The following is a 22,124-nucleotide window of genomic DNA, read 5'->3' on the forward strand; positions in this document are numbered from 1 at the left end:
TATTGTCTGTATCTTCAGTTTATCTATTGTGGTTAGGAATGGGAGGAAATAAAGCTCAAATCCAAAATACCCAGAGGAAAAATGAAATCCAGGATTTAGCTGTGGTATTTATTTTGGAAATATAAACCAGCAATAGTAATAAAAAGTGGTTTCTCTTACTTTACCAAGGAGGACAGCCATTTTGTGACGCCATCTGCCTTTATTTAGAGAGGCAACTCTGGTCCAAGTATTTAACTGTGAGTGATAAATCCAGACATCACGGCTATTTATTCTTCCACCTTAATGCAAAACAATGCACATGCAATGATATATCACTGTGTATCTATCACCAACGGATCTAAGCCACCAACACACAGGTAATGAAAACACGGAATTTATTAAGCTAACTTAAGAATTTGAGAATTCAGTTCAGTAAATCAGATGGGAACCCTTTTACAGCTTAATGGAAATAGTTCTACAAGAGCAGATTTAAACTTTGCTATTGTTATCTTCAGAAGTAATGATTAAAGGCTTGAAATACTAAAAAACAGAATGTGAGTTTTACAAATATAAAAGACTGTTAAATTAGGAGTCAGATATCAATCAGAAGACCTCAAACAACACGATTATTCTAAAGATTTTTTTCAAAACCACACTACTACCCAAAGGTATGTGGTGTTGTATCATTCAATGGTGGTAATGTAATCTCCAAAGCTGGTGAATTTATTTTGCCAATTAACAGTTTCAAGCATAAATACTATATTTATACAGTGTATATATAAGTCTGTAACTTTATTTTCTGTGTGACTTTAAAAGCAACATATCACATAGACAAAATTAAAAATTTTACAGAGACTATCCTATTTTATAAACTTTGGGGAGAATTTCAGAAAACACGGGTAAATTAAGAGACGCTTAATTCTATGAGTACTTCTGACTTTCTATTACTTTACAGTAATCCTTAAAACAAAGTAAAGACAAAAGTTTAAAACATTGTATCATATTCTAAATACATTTGGGAACTTTTAAAGTATGATATGATTGAAGGCATTTTCTGGTGGAACATTCTGCATGAACTTGTACCTGTTTTTAAGAGCAAAAAGTCAGTCAGTTTTATTTGTGGTATAAACTGCTTTGCTTTAACTAGTGAGTGTATTCATGTTTCACTATTTTAAGACACTGTTGTTTAAAACAGCCAAGCTGTGCCCAAATCAAAAGTAGCTACTGTAGTAATTTTTTATTTACCTGAAACAAGAATATCATTCCTTAGAGCACACACCGCATACTCTGATTTGGTGAATTCTGGAAGCTTAGCCAAAGACTTCCACTCTCCTGTTACAGGATCATAGCACTCAGTGTACGGAAGATTAAATCCTCCAACTCGTTCACAGCCTCCAACAACAACTATCACCTCTGAATAGCCAGTGGACCTAAAATAATTATTTTAAGAATGTACAAGTAATAATAAATAACAAATTAAAATACACTTAAGACTGTTTAAAACCCTAAGAATATATCACAGCCTACCACAAAGAGTTCAGTTTATTTTCCGGGCATGCACCAAATAGCACAAGCTGGCAATTACTTCCTTTAAGAACATTTACAGAGGAGTCAGTGACATCATTCTTCCACAGATAATTATGTACAGGGTTTTTTTCCCTATGGGTTTAATATAAAAATTGTAAAGCAGTCCAAAGAACCTAACTTAACTGAAACACTGATGATAATAAGAATGATTTTTAATGGAGTTTCGCAGCATTTCTATTACATTACCTACACAACGTAAGGTAATATATGTTTTCAAGTTGTAGGAAAATGCTGTCTTTTCATTAAGTTGTTAGTTTTTTTTTTTTGGTACCAGGAATCGAACTCGGGTCCTTGTGCTTGTGCAGCAGGCAGCAAACCCACTGAGCTAAATCCCTGGCCCCAAGTTGTTAGTTTTAAGAAACTAATTCAAATATAATCTAAGTACTCTTTAAAGGAATATATATACTCAAATATAATTTTTATATATACTCAAACATAATTTTTAAAATACAGAGTTCAACAGTTTTGGAATTTAAAATTTCTTTGGCTCTATATTTTTTCACAAATATGATCTAAATGAAGTCATAATTTTTTTTTACAAGTCTCATAAAAGAACTGTCAACAATCCCTCTTCTCTTAAATGTAGGGGGAAAAAGACTCCATCACAACAGCAAGTTATAAACAGTGATGCTAATATTTATACTAGAAAACAAACAAAGTAAGTAATATTGGCATGTCTCTTTTATTAGGGCTGCTCTATTCTAGTTATGTTTAGTTAGAACAATCTCAACTAATTGACTCATTCACCTATTCTATGCTAGGCACACTTTTCTGCTACCAGATCAGAAATACATAACTGTAGAAAAGAATTTTGTTCACACACGTTAACAAAAATTATTTTTAGGGAACCATCAAGTTGTATAACTCTAATCTACTACATAATAAAACATAAACAAGCCTAAAATATTTTCAATAATATTTATTATTTTCCAAATAATTACAAAATGAAAAATTAAAAATAGAACAGCACCAGATACTTTAATAGTATGACTAATAAATTGCTAAATATTATTGCTGGGCTAAACCATTTCTAATTGTTTTAATATAAACTCCAGAGTAAATATTATATAACAATTTGTTTTGTATTTCTCTTATAGCATTTTATTTGTTCTATCCTTTCCCTTTTCTTGAACTTTTTTGTCTTTATCAAGACTTCTTGGCCCAATAAACACTATTTTTATGTCTTGTAACAGAGAAAACAGCATGAGAAGCTAATGGCTGAAACATTTAGTTTCACTAACCAAAAAGATCACTTCATTGTCCCCTGGAACATGTATTTATCTGAAAGGATTAAAGAAATGCAGTAGTTTTGTCTGTATAGAGGGTCCTGTTTGCAACCAAATGCCTTTTAACTTAATTGATGCAAGTCTGGTATTCTGCTTAGAGACTGTTACACACAAAACATTTATGTATTTTTTAAACTTAATTTTTTTGTGTGTTGCTGGAACTCAAACCTAGGGTTCTGCATATGCTAGGCAAGTACTGCATTGCTAGTCTACACTCCCAAATCCCAAGACACTTATTTCAGAGTGAGGAAAGTACTGAGAGCTGAGTGTCTTCAAGGAAACAGTTACCACAGCTGATGATAATGGTAGAACAATAGGGAGTCAAGTAAAGATAATATAAGATACATACAATTCTAGATACCCATGTTATTTTAGGGCAAAATTATTCTATTTCATGAATTCTTTTTTTTTTTTTTGTACTGGGGATTGAACTCAGGTCCTTGTGCTTGCACAGCAGGCGGTGAAACCACTGAGCTAAATCCCTGGCCCTTATTTCATGAATTCTTTAAAGTAAAAATTCTGATTTCCTGCTATAATGAAATAAATATTTGCAGCTCTAGTCTCACCATTTGTTTCCTAGGAAAGCATGACAACCAAACTGCCCTTTTTTTTAAAAATTTTTGTTTTTTGTTTTGGTACTGGGGATCGAACTTGGGACCCTGTGCTTGCGAGGCAGGTGCCGGAACCACTGAGCTAAATCCCCGGCCCCCCAAACTGTCCTTCTTACAATGGTGATATATTTAAAATTTGGGGGGCTTGGGGGGCCGGGGATTTAGCTCAGTGGTTCCGGCACCTGCCTCGCAAGCACAGGGTCCCAAGTTCGATCCCCAGTACCAAAAAAAAAAAAATTTTTTTTCTCTTCTATCATAGTTTTGGGAAAAGATCAAATTAAATGATCACATTCTTTAATTTATGTGAAAGACAAAGTAATTATAAATCCACAGAATATTCTAAACCAAATCAATAAAACAAGTAATTACCTGATTCAGTTAAGAATCTCAAAGGATGAAATATCAGAATTTCTGGTTGAAATAACAGACCTACTTATGAACGATGCCAGACATGCCCAAGACTGGTAAACTCTCCAACTAACCTTTATCAACAAAAAGCACTGGAAAGAGATCCTGGCCAGTAACTAAATGTATTCTCTCGCTCTCTCTCAAAACATACACAGACACACACACACACACACACACAGAAAGGAAGTGTACTCCCATGCAGTGGGAAAGTGGAAAGAAAGACAAGGAAGAGATGTTGGTGATATAGTCTGTTCAGCATCTAAAACTAAAAAATATCCGAACATCAGACCATTAAACCAAAAGCCCTGAACTAAAACATAGAGATATGAGATTTTAAGCCTTAAAGTGACAGAATGGCTCTCTAGTCTGTAAGACATTACCAAATTCCATGCACTAATTTATCTAAATAAAGAACTATATATATCAGAAGAGGGGACTGGTCAGCCCCAGAAGCAGAAGTAAAGGAATGAGACTAATAATCACAGAGGCAAACGTTTGTTGTGCCCACTCAATTTACTAAGGGAGAGTCCTAGCACTGCTGAAGTGAACTTCACTGGTTCTTTAGGAAATGAATGAGACACTCTCAAGCTATATTAGCAAAGAGGACTCCTGTTTTTGGTTTTTGTTTTTTTGTTTTTGTACCGAGGATTGAACACAGGTCTTTGCGCTTGTGAGGCAGGCGGAAGAACCACTGAGCTAAATCCCTGCCCCGAAGACTCCAGTTTTAAAGATCGACTAACCCCTTGTTCAGATTCCATGTCTGCCAACCAATCTTAGAATACTTCGTTTTCCTATATGGTGCCCAGCCTCTAGCAAGAGAATATGCTTGGGAGACAGTCTTAAATACCTACTTTGGTTGACAGTTCCACTTCTTCCTGCAAACAGACTTACGGAGACTATTAGATAAATGAATTAGCCTATCACAGTTAATGTTAAATCTGCTTCATAGGCTGACCTATTTTACTTTCCAAACCTGGTAGGGACACAGCAGCACCTTGTGTGGTCAGGCTTCCCACTGGAAACTGCAATAGGTAGAATGAGTTTTATGAGGAAATAGCAGTAGTCATCAAAGACTCAAAATGTTTAGTTTTTAAAACCAGAACTTATTTAAGAATTTATCATCAGAAACTAATCATAGATGTGCTTGAATACTGAGCCACAAAGGTGTTCATCTTAACGTTAAAAAATCAGGAACAGAGCTGGGGGTGTAGCTCAGTGGTAAGAATGTTTGCCCAGCATGCAAAAGGCCCTGGGTTCAAACACCAGCACTGGAGGGAAAGAGGAGGGGAGGAGGAGAGGACAATTTGTCATGTATGGTCAGCATTTTGGAAGTCCAGCTTAGTGCCATCTATGTTTCTATTTGAGAAGCTCATTTTGTAGGGAGCATTGAATATTAACATCTATCAGGGGCAATTACTCTTTGGGACAACTTGGATTGGGACTGATGCAAAATCAGAACCTGTCTACCAAGCAATCAGGAGCTTAAAAGCCGGTATTCAGGATGGAACGGGAAATGTGGAAATCAGTATCTGGACCGGGGCAGGAATGGAAATGAAGTGCATCAGAGATCTGAATTAGATTACCAAGCCATGGCCAGGAACACAAAACAGTAGAATGAGGGACAATTAATATAGCACAGTTAAGACTCAGGAATTGGGCAAGGCCATGGCAGAGGGCCCATTACAAGCACAGCTGTCATTTTCTCCAGGTGAAAAGGGTTTGAAGCCTAGCACTACACAGAAGGTACAGAGGCAACTCCATTATTATTAGAGAAAATCTAAGCACTGGTTCAGCTGGTTAGTGTAGCATTCTCAGAGTTCAAAGTGGTCCAGAGTCTAAATGTACACAGTGTTGTTAATAACAACTTTCCCTCCTCAAATGGTTTCCACAGAAATATTAAACTTTCGACTTGGAAACAAGTTTCCAATCTGTTAGGGGCTTCCAGGGAAGGCTGAAGGAGGGAGAGAGTAGGAAAAGGAAGGAAAATTAGGACTGCTAGGGCTGGGTTTGGTGGTGCATGCCTGTAATTCCAGCACTTGGGAGGCTGAGGCAGGAAGATCACTGAGTGCAAGGCCAGCCCAGAATATATAGTGAGACCCCGTCTCAAACCCCTCCCCCAAATCCAAAAAAGGGGCACTAAATAAAAGCAGGATAATAATCTCCTATAAAACAAATAAGCATTTTTGCAAAATACCTTTAAAATACTAATATTCAGAAAAAATGTTCAACATCACTGGTCATTTGTGAAATGCAAATTAAACCAATGCTGAGATTCCATCTCATTCCAGAAAGAATGGCTGCTATCAAGAAACCAACCAATAACACACGCTGGAGGGGCTGTGGGGAAAAAGGAACCCTTCTCCACTGTTGGCGGGAACGTAGACTAGTGCAACCACTGTGGAAATCAGTGTGGAGATTCCTCAAGAAACAAAAACTAGAGGTCCCATTTGACCCAGCTATTTCTCTTTTTGGTATCTTCCCGAAAGAATTAAAAGCATCATACCACAGAGATATATGCACACCCATGTTTATAGCGGCAGAGTTTGTAATAGCTAAATCTTGGAAACAGCCCAAATGCTCATCAACTGACAAGTGGATAAAGAAGATGCGGGGTTTTTTTTAATACAAAGGAGTACCACTCTGCCATAAAGAACTTGAGACATTTACAGCTAAATGGACCATACTCTTCAGTGAAATAAATCGGACACACGTGTTTAAATACCGCATTGTTTCTCTGGTGTGAGAATCTGAAAGTGGAAATAAGGATTGAAATTATAATGGATGTTAGGGAAATAAGAAAGCGTTCAAATGAGAAGGGGAACAAGGGAGGAGGGAAGGAGAAAAGAAGGGATAAGAAAAAATGAAAATAGAAGGAAAAAATGGAAACAAAGCTTTTGCATGTAAAGGGGGGGCTGAGGGGGGAATGAGATAAAATAAAATTTATTCTAAAAAGTAAAATACATTATTCAGAAAGTACTACAGAGGCAGTGCACGCGCTGGTTAGGTGCCTGAACTCTGGAGGCAGAGCACGTATTCTTTTGAACCTTTGCTAAGTGATATGACCTTCAATAAGTTACGGCTCTAGCCCATTTGCTCATCTATAAAGTGGCCGTAACAACTGTGGTAATACTCAGGACCGGCTGAGTATTTAATGAGTTAATACATGTAATCGTATGTAGAACACTTCCTGGGATATGAGTGACTATTACTTTTATGGAATGACAGCGGAGTAGGTACCTCTGTGTCACAAATAAAATTCAGTTCTTATGAGAACAATTATAAAATAAGCTTTGAGAAAAATATACTGGAACAGATGCACAGCTTATTAAGTTTTTAAAAATTATGTCTACATTAATTGGGTTTTTTTTGCAGTGGTGGGATTGAACCCAGGGCCTACACATGCTAGGCAAGTGTTCTACCACTGAACTTTATCCCCAAGCCCTAAGACAAACCATTTGATAGCAGGTATTTCTACCTCTCAAACTACATTTCCTAGTTGGTAAATGTACAGCCCAAATTTAAAACGTATTATAATTTTCTTCATGAAAACAGCAATCTTTATTACAAATGTCTGTGTCAAATGCTAGGCTCCATGTGCTACAGTTGAGGAGACTGATACACAGAGAAGTTTTGCCCAAGGTCATGGGATTAACTAGCTGTGCAGAGTCAGATCTGAAAGCCTGTCTGATATGAAGCCAGTACTCTGAACACATCATGATGCTTGCACTGTTTACTAAAAATATTATATCAGTACAAAGATTTACAGTTGCAAAATATATATTGCTAGAAATACAGTAATAGTTTTTAAGCTTTACTCTCCTTCTGTGATTAGTTTTCCTCAATCTAACCATGACTTTATACCCAGCCTGGCAGATTATCAAAGATTGCTTGTTTGCTGTTTGCTTATTTGCTTGCTTGCCTGCCTATTTATTTTTACTTACTTCTTTAACTTGAGCAAGCCAGGGTTTCACTATGTAGCCCAGGCTGGCCTTGAACTTGCAGTGATCCTCCTGCCTCAGCCTCCCAAGTGCTGGGACTACAGGTGTGCATCATAACATCTGGCTGATTATCAAAGCTTTTGTGCTTAGATTGGCTTTTTATTAGGAAATTTCCATCACACTGTTTTTCACAGTTTTGGGGGGCTTTCTCTATCTTCGAAGAAACACAGGTATAGGGGTGGAGTAGCCAGTATGGCTGGAGCACTGATGAATACTTGGCACAGGATAAATGCTAAGAAAATACTGGCTAATGTGGGAAGTGTAACTTAGCTGTACAGTGGCAGAGGGGAGCAATTTTTGCATCATTAATGGAAAGACAACTGGATGTGTTGTGTCTCCTAATATGATACCTAATATGTATACAATATGTGAATATTATGTAGAATGAATTCTAGCTACAAATATTTAACTAGTATACTTCAAAATGAAGCTCTTAGAGCCAACTTTTAATTTCCAGGAAATGTATCTAAATAATACCACAAAGAAGGAACCAGACTAATCCAGAAAGTGGAATATTTTTCTGGACAACCTTTCCATCAACAAGCCAGAATCTTGAAAAAGAACTGTTTTAGAATTACAGAGAATTTCCTGGAAATGCCTAGATGTAATGAGTGATCCTGAATTGGATCCAGGTTTATTAAAGGACAGTTTGGAAAAGATTTGAATATGGATTGAGTATAAGATAATATGAATTATTATTAACTTTAGTTGTAATAATGTTCTTTTGCCTGTTATTTAAAAAGATTCACACTGAAGTAATAAAAATATATGTAAAATTAAAAAGAAATATATAAATAAAAAATAAAATAAAAATATGTAAACATTTAAAAATGTGAATGAACAAATGAAAGAGAAAGGTCTGGGCTGGAGATACAGGTTTGGTAGTTAATAGCACGTAGGGTAATTAAAACCATGAGAATAGAAGAGGTGAGATCACCTAGCAAAGTACGTAAGGCAAGACAGAGAGAAGTGAACCAAGCAGATAATCAACACTTCAAAGACTCGATGTGGGAGTAAGAACTATCAAATCAAAAAGGAGCAGCTGGAGAAACAGGGGAACCATGAGAACAGTATTCCAGAAGCCACTGGAGGAGTTTCAAGACGGATAAGGCAATTAATAATGTCACATCTTAAAAAGAGATCAAGCTGGATAAGGAGGAAAAGGCTAGCAAATAAAAAACAGGAGGTCAGTGATGACCTGCTTAAGAAGAGTTTCAGTAGTGACTGGAGCAGAGGTCAGAGGGAGGAACTGCAGTTGAAGAAGTGGAGACATCACTCCTCATTCAAAGAAGGAAGATGAGAACCTGCACAGACAATACACATTGTTCAGAGGATGACATATTTACGAATTGGGGCTAATACGCAGTAACAGACAGGTGAAAGAATGCTAAGGGACAAAAGGTGACGGCAGAGCTACAACACTCCTCATTTAATGCCCACATAAATATTGTTATGATATTTATGGTGGCCTAAAAATTCAATAGGACTACAGGTTGGTTTTTTCTACTGGTCTCCTAAAGAAGGGTGATGCTATGTGTTTCACTGTACAAAGTGAATTGGTTTCCTTAAAATGGGATACAAAATACATTTTTGGAAATCAAATTATTAAGTGAATTAGAAAAATTACATCCTTGGGCCAGGGATTTAGCTGAGTGGTTCTGGAGCCTGCCTTGCAAGCACAAGGTCCCAAGTTCGATCCCCGGTACCAAAAAAACAAAACCAAAAAAAAAAAAAAAAAAAAAAAAAGAAAGAAAGAAAAAGAAAAATTATATCCTTAAAGTAGTGGATGGGTACTGAGGCTGTGATCCGATTTCACTCAGGTTATATTTTTATGAGTAATATTAATAATTAACTTACTTGATTTACAATCTATAACCATTGGTCCTCAGGCTAATACCATGAGATATGCAAGACGGGCATATTAATTACCCCCATTTGACCCCAGAACACTTTGTCTACTGCAAGAGGATTCTGCTTGGAAAATTCTTCCTTTGGAGGGACATTGTGTATCCAAAAAATTACGAGAAAGGTAACAATCACACAATCACACCACCCTAAGGCTATTTGGCTTGCTTTCTTTTTTTTTTTTTTGGTACCAGGGATCGAACTCAGATCCTTGCACTTGTGAGGCGAGGCAGGTGGTGGAACCACTGAGCTAAATCCCCATCCCATCCCTGGCTTAATGAATACATTCAGGAACCTTGGTCTTCCCAATTTAAGATCAGCCAAGTGTCCTTTAAAAAAAAAAAAAATCAGTGCATTTATAGAATAAAATCACAATTTCTGTCTTTTGTTAAAAGACTAGACATAAAATGTTCTATGTTTCTTTTAAGACTAATACTTTTTTTTTTTGGTACTGGGGATCGAACTCAGGACCCGTGTGCTTGAGAGGCAGGCGGCAGAACCACTGAGCTAAATCCCTGGCCCAAAGACTATTACTTTTTTTTTTGGTACTGGGGATCGAACTCAGGACCTTGCGCTTGCAAGGTAGGCGCCAGAACCACTGAGCTAAATCCCCGGCCCCTAAAGACTATTACTTTTAACTAATTTGAGTTAACTAAAGAACAATGTACTCTAATACAAAGAATTATGTCAATTTGTTGTGATACTAGTTACCCAGTATTGTATCTAATATTTAAAAAGTTCAGACCTTCAAATACTGGAGTTTTCTTAATGTGGGCAAGACCTATATTATACTACATACATAACAATAGCCAATAATTATTAGGTACTCTCTCTGTATGCTGGTACTTAAAGATTATTGCATTTAATAGTTTCAAGAAAGTAAACACCATCATTCTCATTTTACTATGAGGAGTCTACTAGTTTAAACTTTAAAAACAAACTATCTTGCTGGGGATGTACTCAGCAGCACCGCATCTGCCTGGCAAGCATAAGGTCCTGAGTTCGATCCCTGGTTGGGGGGGATATCTCACAATGATGAATTTTATTCACATTCCAAAAACAGTAACACTCCACATCAAATAATAAAATGTAGGGTTTTTTTGAGCAATGCTATAGTAAATTTATAGAAAAAACAGAGATGGTATGGAAAAACAAATACTACCTTTACAACAATGTGGACATATTTAACACTATTTAGATATGCAATTAAAAGTAGGTAAGATGGTAAATTTTGTGGGTTGTTTTTTTTTACCACAACTTAAAAGAACAAAAAACCAACAGCAACTTTAAGCTTTGTCAGAAAAATATTTAAGATTCTTTACTGTAATACTCAAAATATGCATTTCTTGCTTACAATAAAGTTGACATTATTCTTTTTGTTATGTAGGCATGGAAGATTATTTTATATAGTTATGAATTAAAATTTATAGGCATTTTACAGAAATAACCTATTGCAAGAAATACATGCATTAATTGCATTCTACCTCAAACATAAATTTACCAAGTACAGGTAGTCTAAGAAAGCCTCTCTAACATGGTTAGCTAACTCTGGACCCAAAGATTCACTGGAAAGAAAAGTGAAGTGTGTTGAGACACATAGTTACAAAGCCTTTGATAGTCAGAACAACAATGAAATAAATCACTGTTGAATCTAGTCTTCACTACACCCTTCATTCTCATGATTTACATAACCCCAAACAAGCCTCAAATTGTAAAAAGCTACATGGAAACTAAACATATAAATGACTACATTGAGAATGGTCTCAAGAACTATAAAAATATTTTTAAAACAACTTTTGGATGTGATATCTATATACCAATTCCCCACAATGAATGCTATTTGTTATGTTTTGCAAACATACATTAATTTTTAAAAAGAGAAAAAGAAAAATAAATGATAAAAAGTAAAACTAAACCCAACTTTTGTTAACTGTATTTGTAAAGAGTCTTCTCACCTGCGTGGCCTCGTCCTTGGAGACATCATTTCATTCCCAAGTATATAGTACCGTCTTGCTTCATGCAACAACTGGTAACACTCAGGAGAATTCTGAATCAATTGGTCCACCTCCACAGTTTGAACAAAGTAGTTGGGATGCAGCAGAGGGAGTCTCACATGTGTCAGGAGCTCGTGTAACAGTGGTCTTCGCAGATCAACAGCACGATAGACCCAACGCATGACGGCTTCAAAAACCATCTCCTCTTTACCAATAACAAGTTCATCGCTACAAATATAGTCAATGAGCTCGTCTTTGTCAAGCTCAAGAAATTCTTCATGCTGGGACACATCCTCAAAAGTCTGTAATGCAAAAGTTTTGCATTTTGTGAAGAGCGTTTTGAGTGAATGAGTGTCAGCAAAGCGCTGGATTCCTAAGCAGTTACAAGGATCAAGTTGCTCCTCCAAGAACTTGGCGCATGCATCCCGGAGAACACCAATCTGAAAGAGGCTGGAGGTTTCAAAGAGATACTGTACATTCTCTGTAGTGATCTTCACCTTTCCAGTATAAACATACTGCAAAAAACATTCCATAGCTTCAGCTAAAATACCATTGATTTCAACCAACATTTCTCGGCTTTCCCTGTGGTCATTACAAAACATAGCTCTGAAGTAGCTACTGCAGGCTGAGAGAACAGCTCTATGGCAAGGAAACTCTCTTCCTTCCACACAGATGATAACATCTGTGAATAAGCGACTGTCTCGGAATTCATTAAATATCTGGAGTATGTTTTCAGCATGGGATGATCCTGAAGAGAAGTCAAAAAACTCACGGCCTGTCAGAGATTTAGGGTCCATTTCAAAAACTTTACGCTTAGTTGCTGGGGAATCACGCACCCCAAGATCCTCTCTGTTTAGTCTGCGTCCCAATATTAGTACCATTGTTACATCAGTTGACTATATAATTGTTGAGAAATGGCTGTTAGGGATCTTCTTTACGTGGCTAAAATATAAAAAAAAATTAAAGTTTTTGAATGTGTAAAAAATTTAGCATTCAAGTTACAAAATTTTGTACATGGGGGAGGGAAAAGGGTGGGGGGGAATGGGATTTTTAAAAAGTTACATAATTTCATTTTGATATAAATACAACAATCACAATATAGTTCACATAGGGTACAGGATACTATCTCATTTTAATAAAAGTTAAAGAAGAAAAATTAGCATTTGCACTATTAGAACATTGGGGTAATTTGTAGTAGCATTCCTGAAGTTCCCTGGCTGAAAGGATACCATGTATATTTTAAATTACTAATAACCTTCCATCTTCCTTTTATATAGCTGGGTTTCATTTTACTTACTAACTGCAAAGACTAATCAGAAAGACGTAAGACAAAATTTCACTAGTCAGAATTCTAAAAAACTAATTTAATATAGCACTGCTATAAATGAATTTAGCTATAGCTATCAGCAGACTTAAAAAATATGTATACTGTTTGACTAGCATCTCTTTCTGGCAATCTCTAAGAAAAATAATCAGGAATATATGGAAAGATTTATCTACAGATATATTCAATGCTGTATTAGTAGAAAATACTTAAGGCCCTACAATAGAGGATTAGGGAAATAAGAGCGTATCTTCACTCTACATAGCTATTAAAAAGTATATAGTCCATTAAATGACATGGAGAAATATTAGCCAGATAGTAAATGAAAAAGCAGACCATAAAACATCTGCTAAAAGAAAAATATGTATCTTAGTGCATCCAGGGGTAGAAAACAGGAGGTATATATGCCAAAAATTAAGTGCTTTATTTATCCTCTCTACTTCCCTCAATATTCTCATTATAAATAGGTAATACTTAAGAGATTTATTTTTAAAAAAGCATGTTATCTAGGCCTTGCTTCCTTTCACTAATATAAGAAAATCCTCCAATCCCGCAGAGACTACTATAAATAAGTAACCAATGGAATTTAGGGACTTTGCTATAGATATCAATTCTCTGATGTTAATTTTAAGGGAGTTCTACTCCCACTCTGCACATTTCTAGAAGGTGATACATGGTCCAACATATATATAATTGGTTTGAGTGCTTACAGTAATGCTCATCTATTCTACACTCTCAGAATCTCATTCGCAATCTCTTTGAAGGTCCCAGCTTGTTCCCGAAATATATTACCAATGGCAGCAACAAGAAGGTAGCTAAACAGCATGCATAATCCACAAAATCACAAGTCACAAATAAAACTGGGACTTGAGAGCTAACGATCTTAAGACTGTATAGTATTTTGTGTATTTGGTCACATATTAAATTAAGAAGAAAATGTGATAAAAAATCTAGAACAACTTATTATATATTCTTTTCCATGTTATTATCTTTGTTATTTTTTCTCAATCACTTTTTTTTTTTAAACTGGCAAAAAATCCAGGGCCTTCTCACTGAGCAACATCTCCAGCCTTTTTATATACTTTATTTTGAAGCAGGGTCTTTCACTAAATTGCCCAGCATGGGCTTGAACTTGCAATCCTCGTTGCAATATTCACTAAATAATTCAACTTTCATGGATTCCCTCACTGTTTACCCATGTTGTCATTATCACCACCACTAGCAGTAAGTATTTATATTCCTACTCTTGTCTGTCAAGAGACTGTGCTAGACTAGGGGTTATAAACATTAAGATAATATTCTTGGGATTTTGCTTTGTTCTTTAATATAGCTGCAACAGAACATTTTGCCAAAAAAGATATATACCAACATAAGGTAGCACCACATTGGCACAGACAACACAATTCACCTTAAACCACTACTACTTTTTTGTAGACAGAGTCTCACTGTGCTTCCAACCTGCCCTTGAAGTTGCTATGTAGCCCAGGCTGGCCTCGAGCTCACAATCCTCCTGCTGGAGCCATGTGCACCACCACACCTGGTCTCCTTACACTTATTAATATTTTTAATTTCTTCCTGTAGCCCAGCACTCAATCCTCCTGAAGTTTAGGCGATAGGATTTCCATCCAGTAGATGTGTACCAGGTTAGTCTGATCGTTCAGGGGAAACTACCTGTGTGTGACACCTGAAGGACACTTAAATACTTGCATTCTGTAGACACCTTTCCATTTCCTAGTCCATTTTCCCTTGTGCAAGTAAAGTCAGAGAAAACAGGCAATTTATCAGTCAAATGGGATAAATGATAAGAATGAAATAAATAATGCAGTATTTTCATCTAAGATCCTGAGATGGGGATTCAGAGGCAGAATGTTGACATTTTTTAAAAACTCCTAAAATGACCGAAGAGTATCATGCTCTTTGATCTTCTCTGAGAATCCTGCAAAAATAATCAGGAAGTTCTTGGAAAGCTACCAGGAAAGGCTTGATTAACTATTAGGAGCTAAATCTCTGTACTAACCGTGTATTAAAAGACTGATACAACCATGGAAGCCTTACTTATTATACATGCATTAGAAACAAAACAGAACTAAAGACAGTCCTTTTTTGACTGCATACTTTCTAAGGATTAGCTAACAACTCTAATATCTCTATAACGTTGGTACTACAGTTAACTCTCTAAGTTGCTAACACAGTTAGCAAAAAAGTTGGTTTAGAGCCATGGATTGGTATAGCCTTAGAGTTTTTACATACAGAAATAAGATAAGATTTTTCTAAACAGACAGGAACTATTTACAAAGTAAGCAAAAGATTGACAGGAATAAACTTTTCCATTTCCAGGATTTAAAAAAAAAAATCAGAACATTCCAGTTATATAAATATACATATGACTTACTTTCTAAATAAGTAACAAAAGTTTGTGATGTAACAGTATGGCAATAAAAACTCACACAGAAGACACTTAAATGAACACATACAAAAGTGTAAACAAACCCACAAGAATGTCTTTTGTTTTTTTGAGACAGGATCTCACTATGTAGTTCAGACTGGCCTTGAACTCACTATGCGGCCCAGGCTGGGTTCGAACTTGGAATCTTCCTGCTTCAGTATTCTACAGTGCTGAGGTTACAGGCCTCTTCCACCATGCTTGGTGACAGAATGCTTATTAATGGCTGGGTTATGAAGTAAATGTCAACAAACTACCACAGATATAGTTAATAAAATTAGTTTCTCCTAAGTTAGAGGCAATATTGTAAACATGTATGTCATAGTTGAAGCAAGCTAGATTTTGAACTGTAATCTAAGCTTTGGAGATTTTAGGAACGGATTTTCCAAAGAACAAATAAAAGCTCCATTTCATTTTGTTAATTTTAATACCTAAGTGAATAAAAATATGTTTAAAATATTTTGTTCTCATTGTTTGTTTTGGATTTTGATGCAGGGGATTGAACTCAGGGTCTCTGGTACACTAAGCACAGACTTGGTCACTGAGCTCTACTCCGGCCCTATGATCAGTTTGAAAATCAGTATCACTCCCTGATAACTTACAAGTTCATGTTTGCCGCAATGCAGGCCACCCAACTCCTTGGGTTGTGGCTGTCCGTGCATGTGAGTGTATGTTCACATGCACATGCATACAAGCATGGGTTAAAATTTAAAAACCTACTTAGAGAGCATAGAATCACTTCTGAATTCCAAGCTCCTATGTATTTGCAGGCAGCAGCATATACTGTATCAAATATGGTTTTAATTTGAAGTTATGTTATATTTTTATATACAGAAATCTATTCTCCAAACCAAGATAGATCACTACTGTTGCCTAAATGTCATTTTTTGTTGTTGTTGAGAAAACTTAAGTATTGATATCTCAAATGATAAAGAGAGAACAATTCAATTATGATAAACAAACTGTGGTGACCTGAAGTATAACTTGTATTTCCTTTTGTTTTTGGTACCAGGGATCGAACTTGGGTCCTTGCGTTTGTATGGCAGGTGGCAGAGCCACTGAGCTAAATCCCTGACCCTATAACTTGTATTTGAATTTTTGCTTTACTAGTTTCACATTATGACTAGATTAGTCACAAAGTTAGCTTCTCAAATTGAGAATTTATTTTTTCTTTTAAAAACTCATTTTAAAATTTAGATTATCTAATTTAAATTCTTGTTGCATTTCAGGCTCAAAAAATTCACACTAGCAATTTTAACTTTAACTACAGATATAAGCCAGGGATTTAGCTCAGTGGTTCTGCTGCCTGCCTTGGAAACGCAAGGATCTGAGTTCGATCCCTGGTACCAAACTAACTAGAGATGTAATTACTGGTGTTAACAATAAAATACTTTTTTTTTGGTACCAGGGATTGAACTCAGGACCTTGCACTTGCCAGGCAGGTGCAGCGCCACTGAGCTAAATCCCTGCCTAAAATACCATTAAGGAGGACTGAGGATTTAGCTCAGTGGTTCTGGTGCCAGCTTTGCAAGCTCAAAGTCCTGAGTTTGATCCCCGGTACCAAAAAAAACCCCCCAAATACTACTAAACCTCTGTTTCCATACACTGCATTTTCTCTTGAAAACATGTTCAGAATGCAAAATGAAATACTGTATTTTAAGAACTTAATTTCTCTTTGGTTAAAATAATAGGAAATCATGTATGAAAATCATATATGAAATCATATAGTAGGAAAGGAAATCATATATGAAAATATATATATATAGATGAGTTAGTGGGCACAAATATGACCAGATTGTCATGTCACTGACTTGCTATCAAAGTTACCTAGTTGTCAGGAAAAGTTAGTATCCCTTTCTTTGTTTTCCTAATTTTTCAGAAGCTTTATTCCTGGAGCTACATTCTCACTTGAAAAGAATGACTTAAGGTACTTCCTGCTAAAGATACTCTAGGGCTTTTTCCAACTGTGGAAGTAATAAATGCTGTAGAACTACTTTCTGATTGCTAGGTAGATTTGAAATTACATGTATTTGGCCTATGGTCCCAGAAAAATGAGTGGAGACTATTTTGGTATCTTGAAGACTGGAGAAAAATGCAGAAGAGGAACTGAGACTCTCAGGAAGGAATACAAAGGAGTGGGCAGTTAGTAAAAGAAATGATTGTGACATTGCCTTCCTAGAAAGATTTCTATTTAAAAATTTTAAAATTTTGAACCAGAGGCTCATTAAGTTGGCTAGGCTGGGCTTGAATTTGTGATCCTCCTGGCTCAACTACCCAGAGTACTGGGATTATAGGCATGTGACCATGCCCAGCTTCTTTATAGTCTTATTTTATTTATTATTTAATTTTTATTTTTTGGTACCGGGGATCGAACTCAGGTCCTTGCGCTTGTGGGGCAGGCGGCGGAACCACTGAGCTAAAGCCCCAGCCCAGGTAAGGTTTTTTATTGGTACCAGGGATTGAACTCAGGATCTTGCGCTTTCAAGTCAGGCGGCAGCTTCTTTATAATCTTAAAGCTAGAACTGTTCCTTGTCACTTGGTGTAAGGGTTCTATAGTTAAAGTTAAAAAAAAAAAGGTTTACAATTTCTAATAACAATATTTAGATAGTTTATAAATACTATACCTTTTTAGCATTTGCTCGATCAAAGCTCCAGCCAAAGTTTTTGTGCTGTCTTAATGTCCAGACCTAAAATAAATGGAGAACAGCAACATGTAAATCAAATACAAAAGTTCTTAGTAAACTCTAGTTTCTGACTGATAGCTCATCTTTACATAAAAAGTCAAGAAGAACAACACTTAAGGCAAATTAATAATTTTAGGTTCTTTTATATATAAACCAGTGTTCTAATCACCTCCAGTATTTTATCCACAGTAAGATTTCTTGAGTGATAAATGAGTAAAATATTCAAAGCAACACCCAGCTAAATATAGCACTGAGATTAAGAAAAATACATATTCTGTGATAATTCCACTTTGGATATTTGAAGAATATCTGGAAATTGATATTTGGTGCCATTAGATAATTCTAAGAGTCTATTTCTATCAAGATTACCGTAAGTAAACAATTTAGTTACTATGTATTGTATAACTAAGAAATCAACATAAATAAATCTTAAGAATTAAATTCAGGTTTTAGATCCTTAGTTATCTAGATTTTCTATATCTGAGTTCATCAATTAATATTTTTTCTTTTAATACATAAATGTCTTCTGCTTGTTGAACCTTATAGATCTGCTACCTATAAAAACACAACTAATACAGCACAATTCTTTTCCTTTGTTTTTTTTTCCTTTTTTGTGGAAGGGAAAGACAAGAATGCTTAAGAAAAAATACTAGAACTTTGAGCTTGCACAGAATGGCAATAGTATTTAAATACAAGCAATTTCTGAAATAGAACTCAAATTCTAAACAACTTTGGCAAATTCAAAAGTTCATCCCAAAAGCAAAAATAAACTACAAACTGATTTTTAATATATATGCAAGCACATCTCTCCCCCACACTGTGCTATGAGTATGAGACGAATGTCACCTTATATGTTTCCTTACTTTCAGACTTCATTCTAACTTGTTTGTAAAGAATATTGCAAGTTGGTCAGGTTAGGGGACTGTTTGTTTTGGGTAAGGAAGTACTCTTTCTCAACCAATAACAAGATCTGCACCAATGTATGAATTTGGGTCAATTCAAAAAACATTTGTAGAGAGTCTACTCTGTGTCTGACATCAGAGTAGCAAATATTGGATTTGGATTCAAATTTAGACTGTAGGGGTAAGACTGGAACCAAACAAGAATTCCAAGATTGATAATAAAACAGATTCAAATTCTCAGAATTCCTCCAAAAGAAAACTAAAATAGGGCCTCTCAAGACTCATTTGGTTTAATATTATTCCTTATGGCATAGAAAGGGCAAGGCAATTCACCTGGGCATTTTCTCCAGGACTTCTAGGTAATACCAACCTAATATAGTAAAGGGCAAGGGACAGAAGAGGTCAGGGTAACAAAGTCTGAAGAGGGCATATAGTAACAACTGATCTAGAGAGTAGCTGTACTACAATCGGCTTCTTTTTCCTTCAGAATAAAGGGATCTTATAAAAGAGATTACTATCACCATTAAAGATAGTATGGATTTGTGAAGGCCTTCTAAAGACTAAATATTGTACCAGTAAATGCAGTAAGTAGTGCATTGCCAGGTGTCATGCTTTACAATACTCCATTGTTGTCCTCAGATGGAACCATAGATGAACAACAACCCAGAGCAAACAAGAAATGCTAACCAAGAGATTTATCTTTAAAAATACATAGTAACTTAAAAGAAGGAAGCTGGTAAATAATTGCAACATAGTAAATCCTTTATTTTTAAAATAACCAGCGAACTGTATTTAACAAAGTACTATACAAAACCAAACAGGTTTTATACATTTCAGATATTTTTACTCTGTCACAAACACTACTTTATCTGATGACTTTTCTTTTTTACTTTTGGTGCTAGAGATCATACCTGTGCTAAGCCAAGTGCTCTACAACTGAGCCACACACCCTAGCCCCTGTTGACTTTTTAAAATTTCACAAAATAAAGTATTGTTCTGGAGCAATAGTTCTTGAACCAAGTTTTACAAAGATAATATTTAAAGTCCAGTTTTCAAGCTATTTTCAACATTTCCAATTTCTTCTGTGTGTGTGTGTGCATGTGCATGTGTGTGTTTTGTGTGGTGCTGGGGATCAAACCCAAGCCCTTGTGAAGTTAATTAAGCATATGCTTTACCACTGAGGTACACACCCAGCCCATAACACTTCCAATCCTTAATGCAATCACCAAGATCATATTTATCTACCAGAAGAGATTCAAAACCAACTAAGACCTCTAGTTACCTGGCTAGAAATGTAACAAGTAACGATTATCTTGATTAGCTAGAACATCAGATGAGCAATATACATACAGGACTTTGGTGAGAGAAACAGAAATACAGGGGAGAAAAATTTAGATCTTAGTATGTCAGACTAGACAATACACTTCTTTCTCTTTTTTTTTTGGTACGAGAGATCAAACTCAGGACCTTGAGGTTGTAAGGCAGGCGGCGGCACCACTGAGCTAAACTCCTGGCAACAATACACTTCTCTAACTAAGAAAGAATACTATCTTCTCCTAAGTCACAGAAAAAAATAAAAAATTTCCAGTGTTTCTCTCCCTTGCAATGAAACTTTTGACTACTGATACTCTCAAACTCCTAAAAATAAAAAAAAAAGAAATCATCAGTCACCAAACATCGTACTGCTCTGTTTTGCCTACTTATGATTCTCGCTAAACTTGACATGTAAACAATGTTATTTGATTTTGTCTTGATCACATTTAGTTTCTTTTAGGTACTTAATGTATTATTTTATATTGAAATTAAGAAACCTATAGATACGTGACATGGTTCCTGTTTACAAAATTAGTTTTGGTTCTTTTATTAGAATTAAATCTGCAAGGGTACCACCAGGTGCTGTGTCACTTAAACAACTCTGATTTTTTTTTTTTTTTTTTGATACCGGGAATCGAACTTGGGACCTTGCACTTGTGAGTCAGGCAGTAGAACCACTGAGCTAAATCCCCGGACCTTTGAGGCAGGAGGGGTTTGAGGCCAGTTTGGAGAACATAATGGGACCCTGACTCAAAACAAAAACAAAAACAGACTGGCAAATCCTGAAAATGTATACTCACTGGATGATGAATTTGGGCAGAGACAAACTTTTCAATTAAAAAACGTAGTCACTGTGGTTTTCTTTATTTTTTATTTGGACATGGGGTCTATGCTGCCCAGGCTGGGCTCCAACTCCTGTCTTAGCCTTGGAGTAGTTGGGGCACAAGTATGGCACTGGCATGGCTTACTGCGCTTTTCTTAGTAGAAAGGAATTTTAAATGCTGGCATGGTGGAGGTGAAAAAGAAACCTTCCTATAGAAATCAGTACAGAGATTTCTCAAAAAACTAAAAACTGAAGTTTCATTTAACCCTGCTATTCCCCTCTTATGTATCTTCCTGAAAGACTTAAATACATCATATTACAGGAACACATGCATGCCAATGTTTATAGCAGCACAATTCATAATAGCTAAATTTTGGAAGCAGCCTGTCTGTCTATCAACGTACGAATGGATAAAGAAAATGTGGTATCTATACATAATGAAATACTACTTGGCTATAAAATATAAATCTGAGATATTTGTAGGAAAATGGATGCACCTTGAAAACATGCTAAGTGAAACAGATCAGACACACAATCCCAAATACTGTATGGTTTCTCTCATGAGAAATTCAAAGTACAAATAAAGAGCAAAATAAAAGACTGACAGAAGGAAATGGGGAGATACAGCTTTTGCAAATGGAAAGGGGACCAAGACCAAGGGTGGAGGTGTGTGTGTGTGGGGGAAGGGGACGTAAAAGATTTAAGATGTGCCACATACATGTAACCAACTCCCCACAACAAATGTAATCATTGCATGTCACAAACATGAACTAAAAAAATAATAATGAAAACGGGGGTAAGGGGATCTAGAGACGGGAAGAGGGGATGAGAAGAACAAAAAGAATCAAAGTCAAGTCCATGTACCC

The 22,124-nt window shown here is 36.0% G+C and overlaps 1 protein-coding gene across 5 annotated transcripts in view; it reads right to left on the reverse strand.

Moving 5' to 3' along the window:
* The window catches only part of Klhl24 (kelch like family member 24), a 37,633-nt gene that overhangs the window by 12,972 nt on the left and 2,537 nt on the right, over window positions 1-22,124 (reverse strand). For 4 of the 5 annotated variants that reach the window (XM_004834918.4, XM_004834917.4, XM_004834920.4 and 1 more), the window contains exons 2-5: window positions 18,160-18,222; window positions 11,730-12,710; window positions 1,225-1,409; window positions 160-278 (exon numbers count right to left, since the gene is read on the reverse strand). In XM_004834918.4, coding sequence (XP_004834975.1) covers window positions 160-278; window positions 1,225-1,409; window positions 11,730-12,649 — 1,224 coding nt within the window. In that variant the 5' untranslated portion in view covers window positions 12,650-12,710; window positions 18,160-18,222. Of the gene's footprint in view, window positions 1-159; window positions 279-1,224; window positions 1,410-2,919; window positions 2,935-9,071; window positions 9,617-11,729; window positions 12,711-18,159; window positions 18,223-22,124 lie in introns of those variants that run through there. The other variant, XM_087186823.1, reaches the window with a different exon arrangement.

This window comes from Heterocephalus glaber, unplaced genomic scaffold (genome assembly GCF_053883595.1).
Source record: "Heterocephalus glaber isolate CG9 unplaced genomic scaffold, H.glaber_assembly_v1.0 deba00001504, whole genome shotgun sequence".
NCBI classification, from domain to species: domain Eukaryota; kingdom Metazoa; phylum Chordata; class Mammalia; order Rodentia; family Bathyergidae; genus Heterocephalus; species Heterocephalus glaber.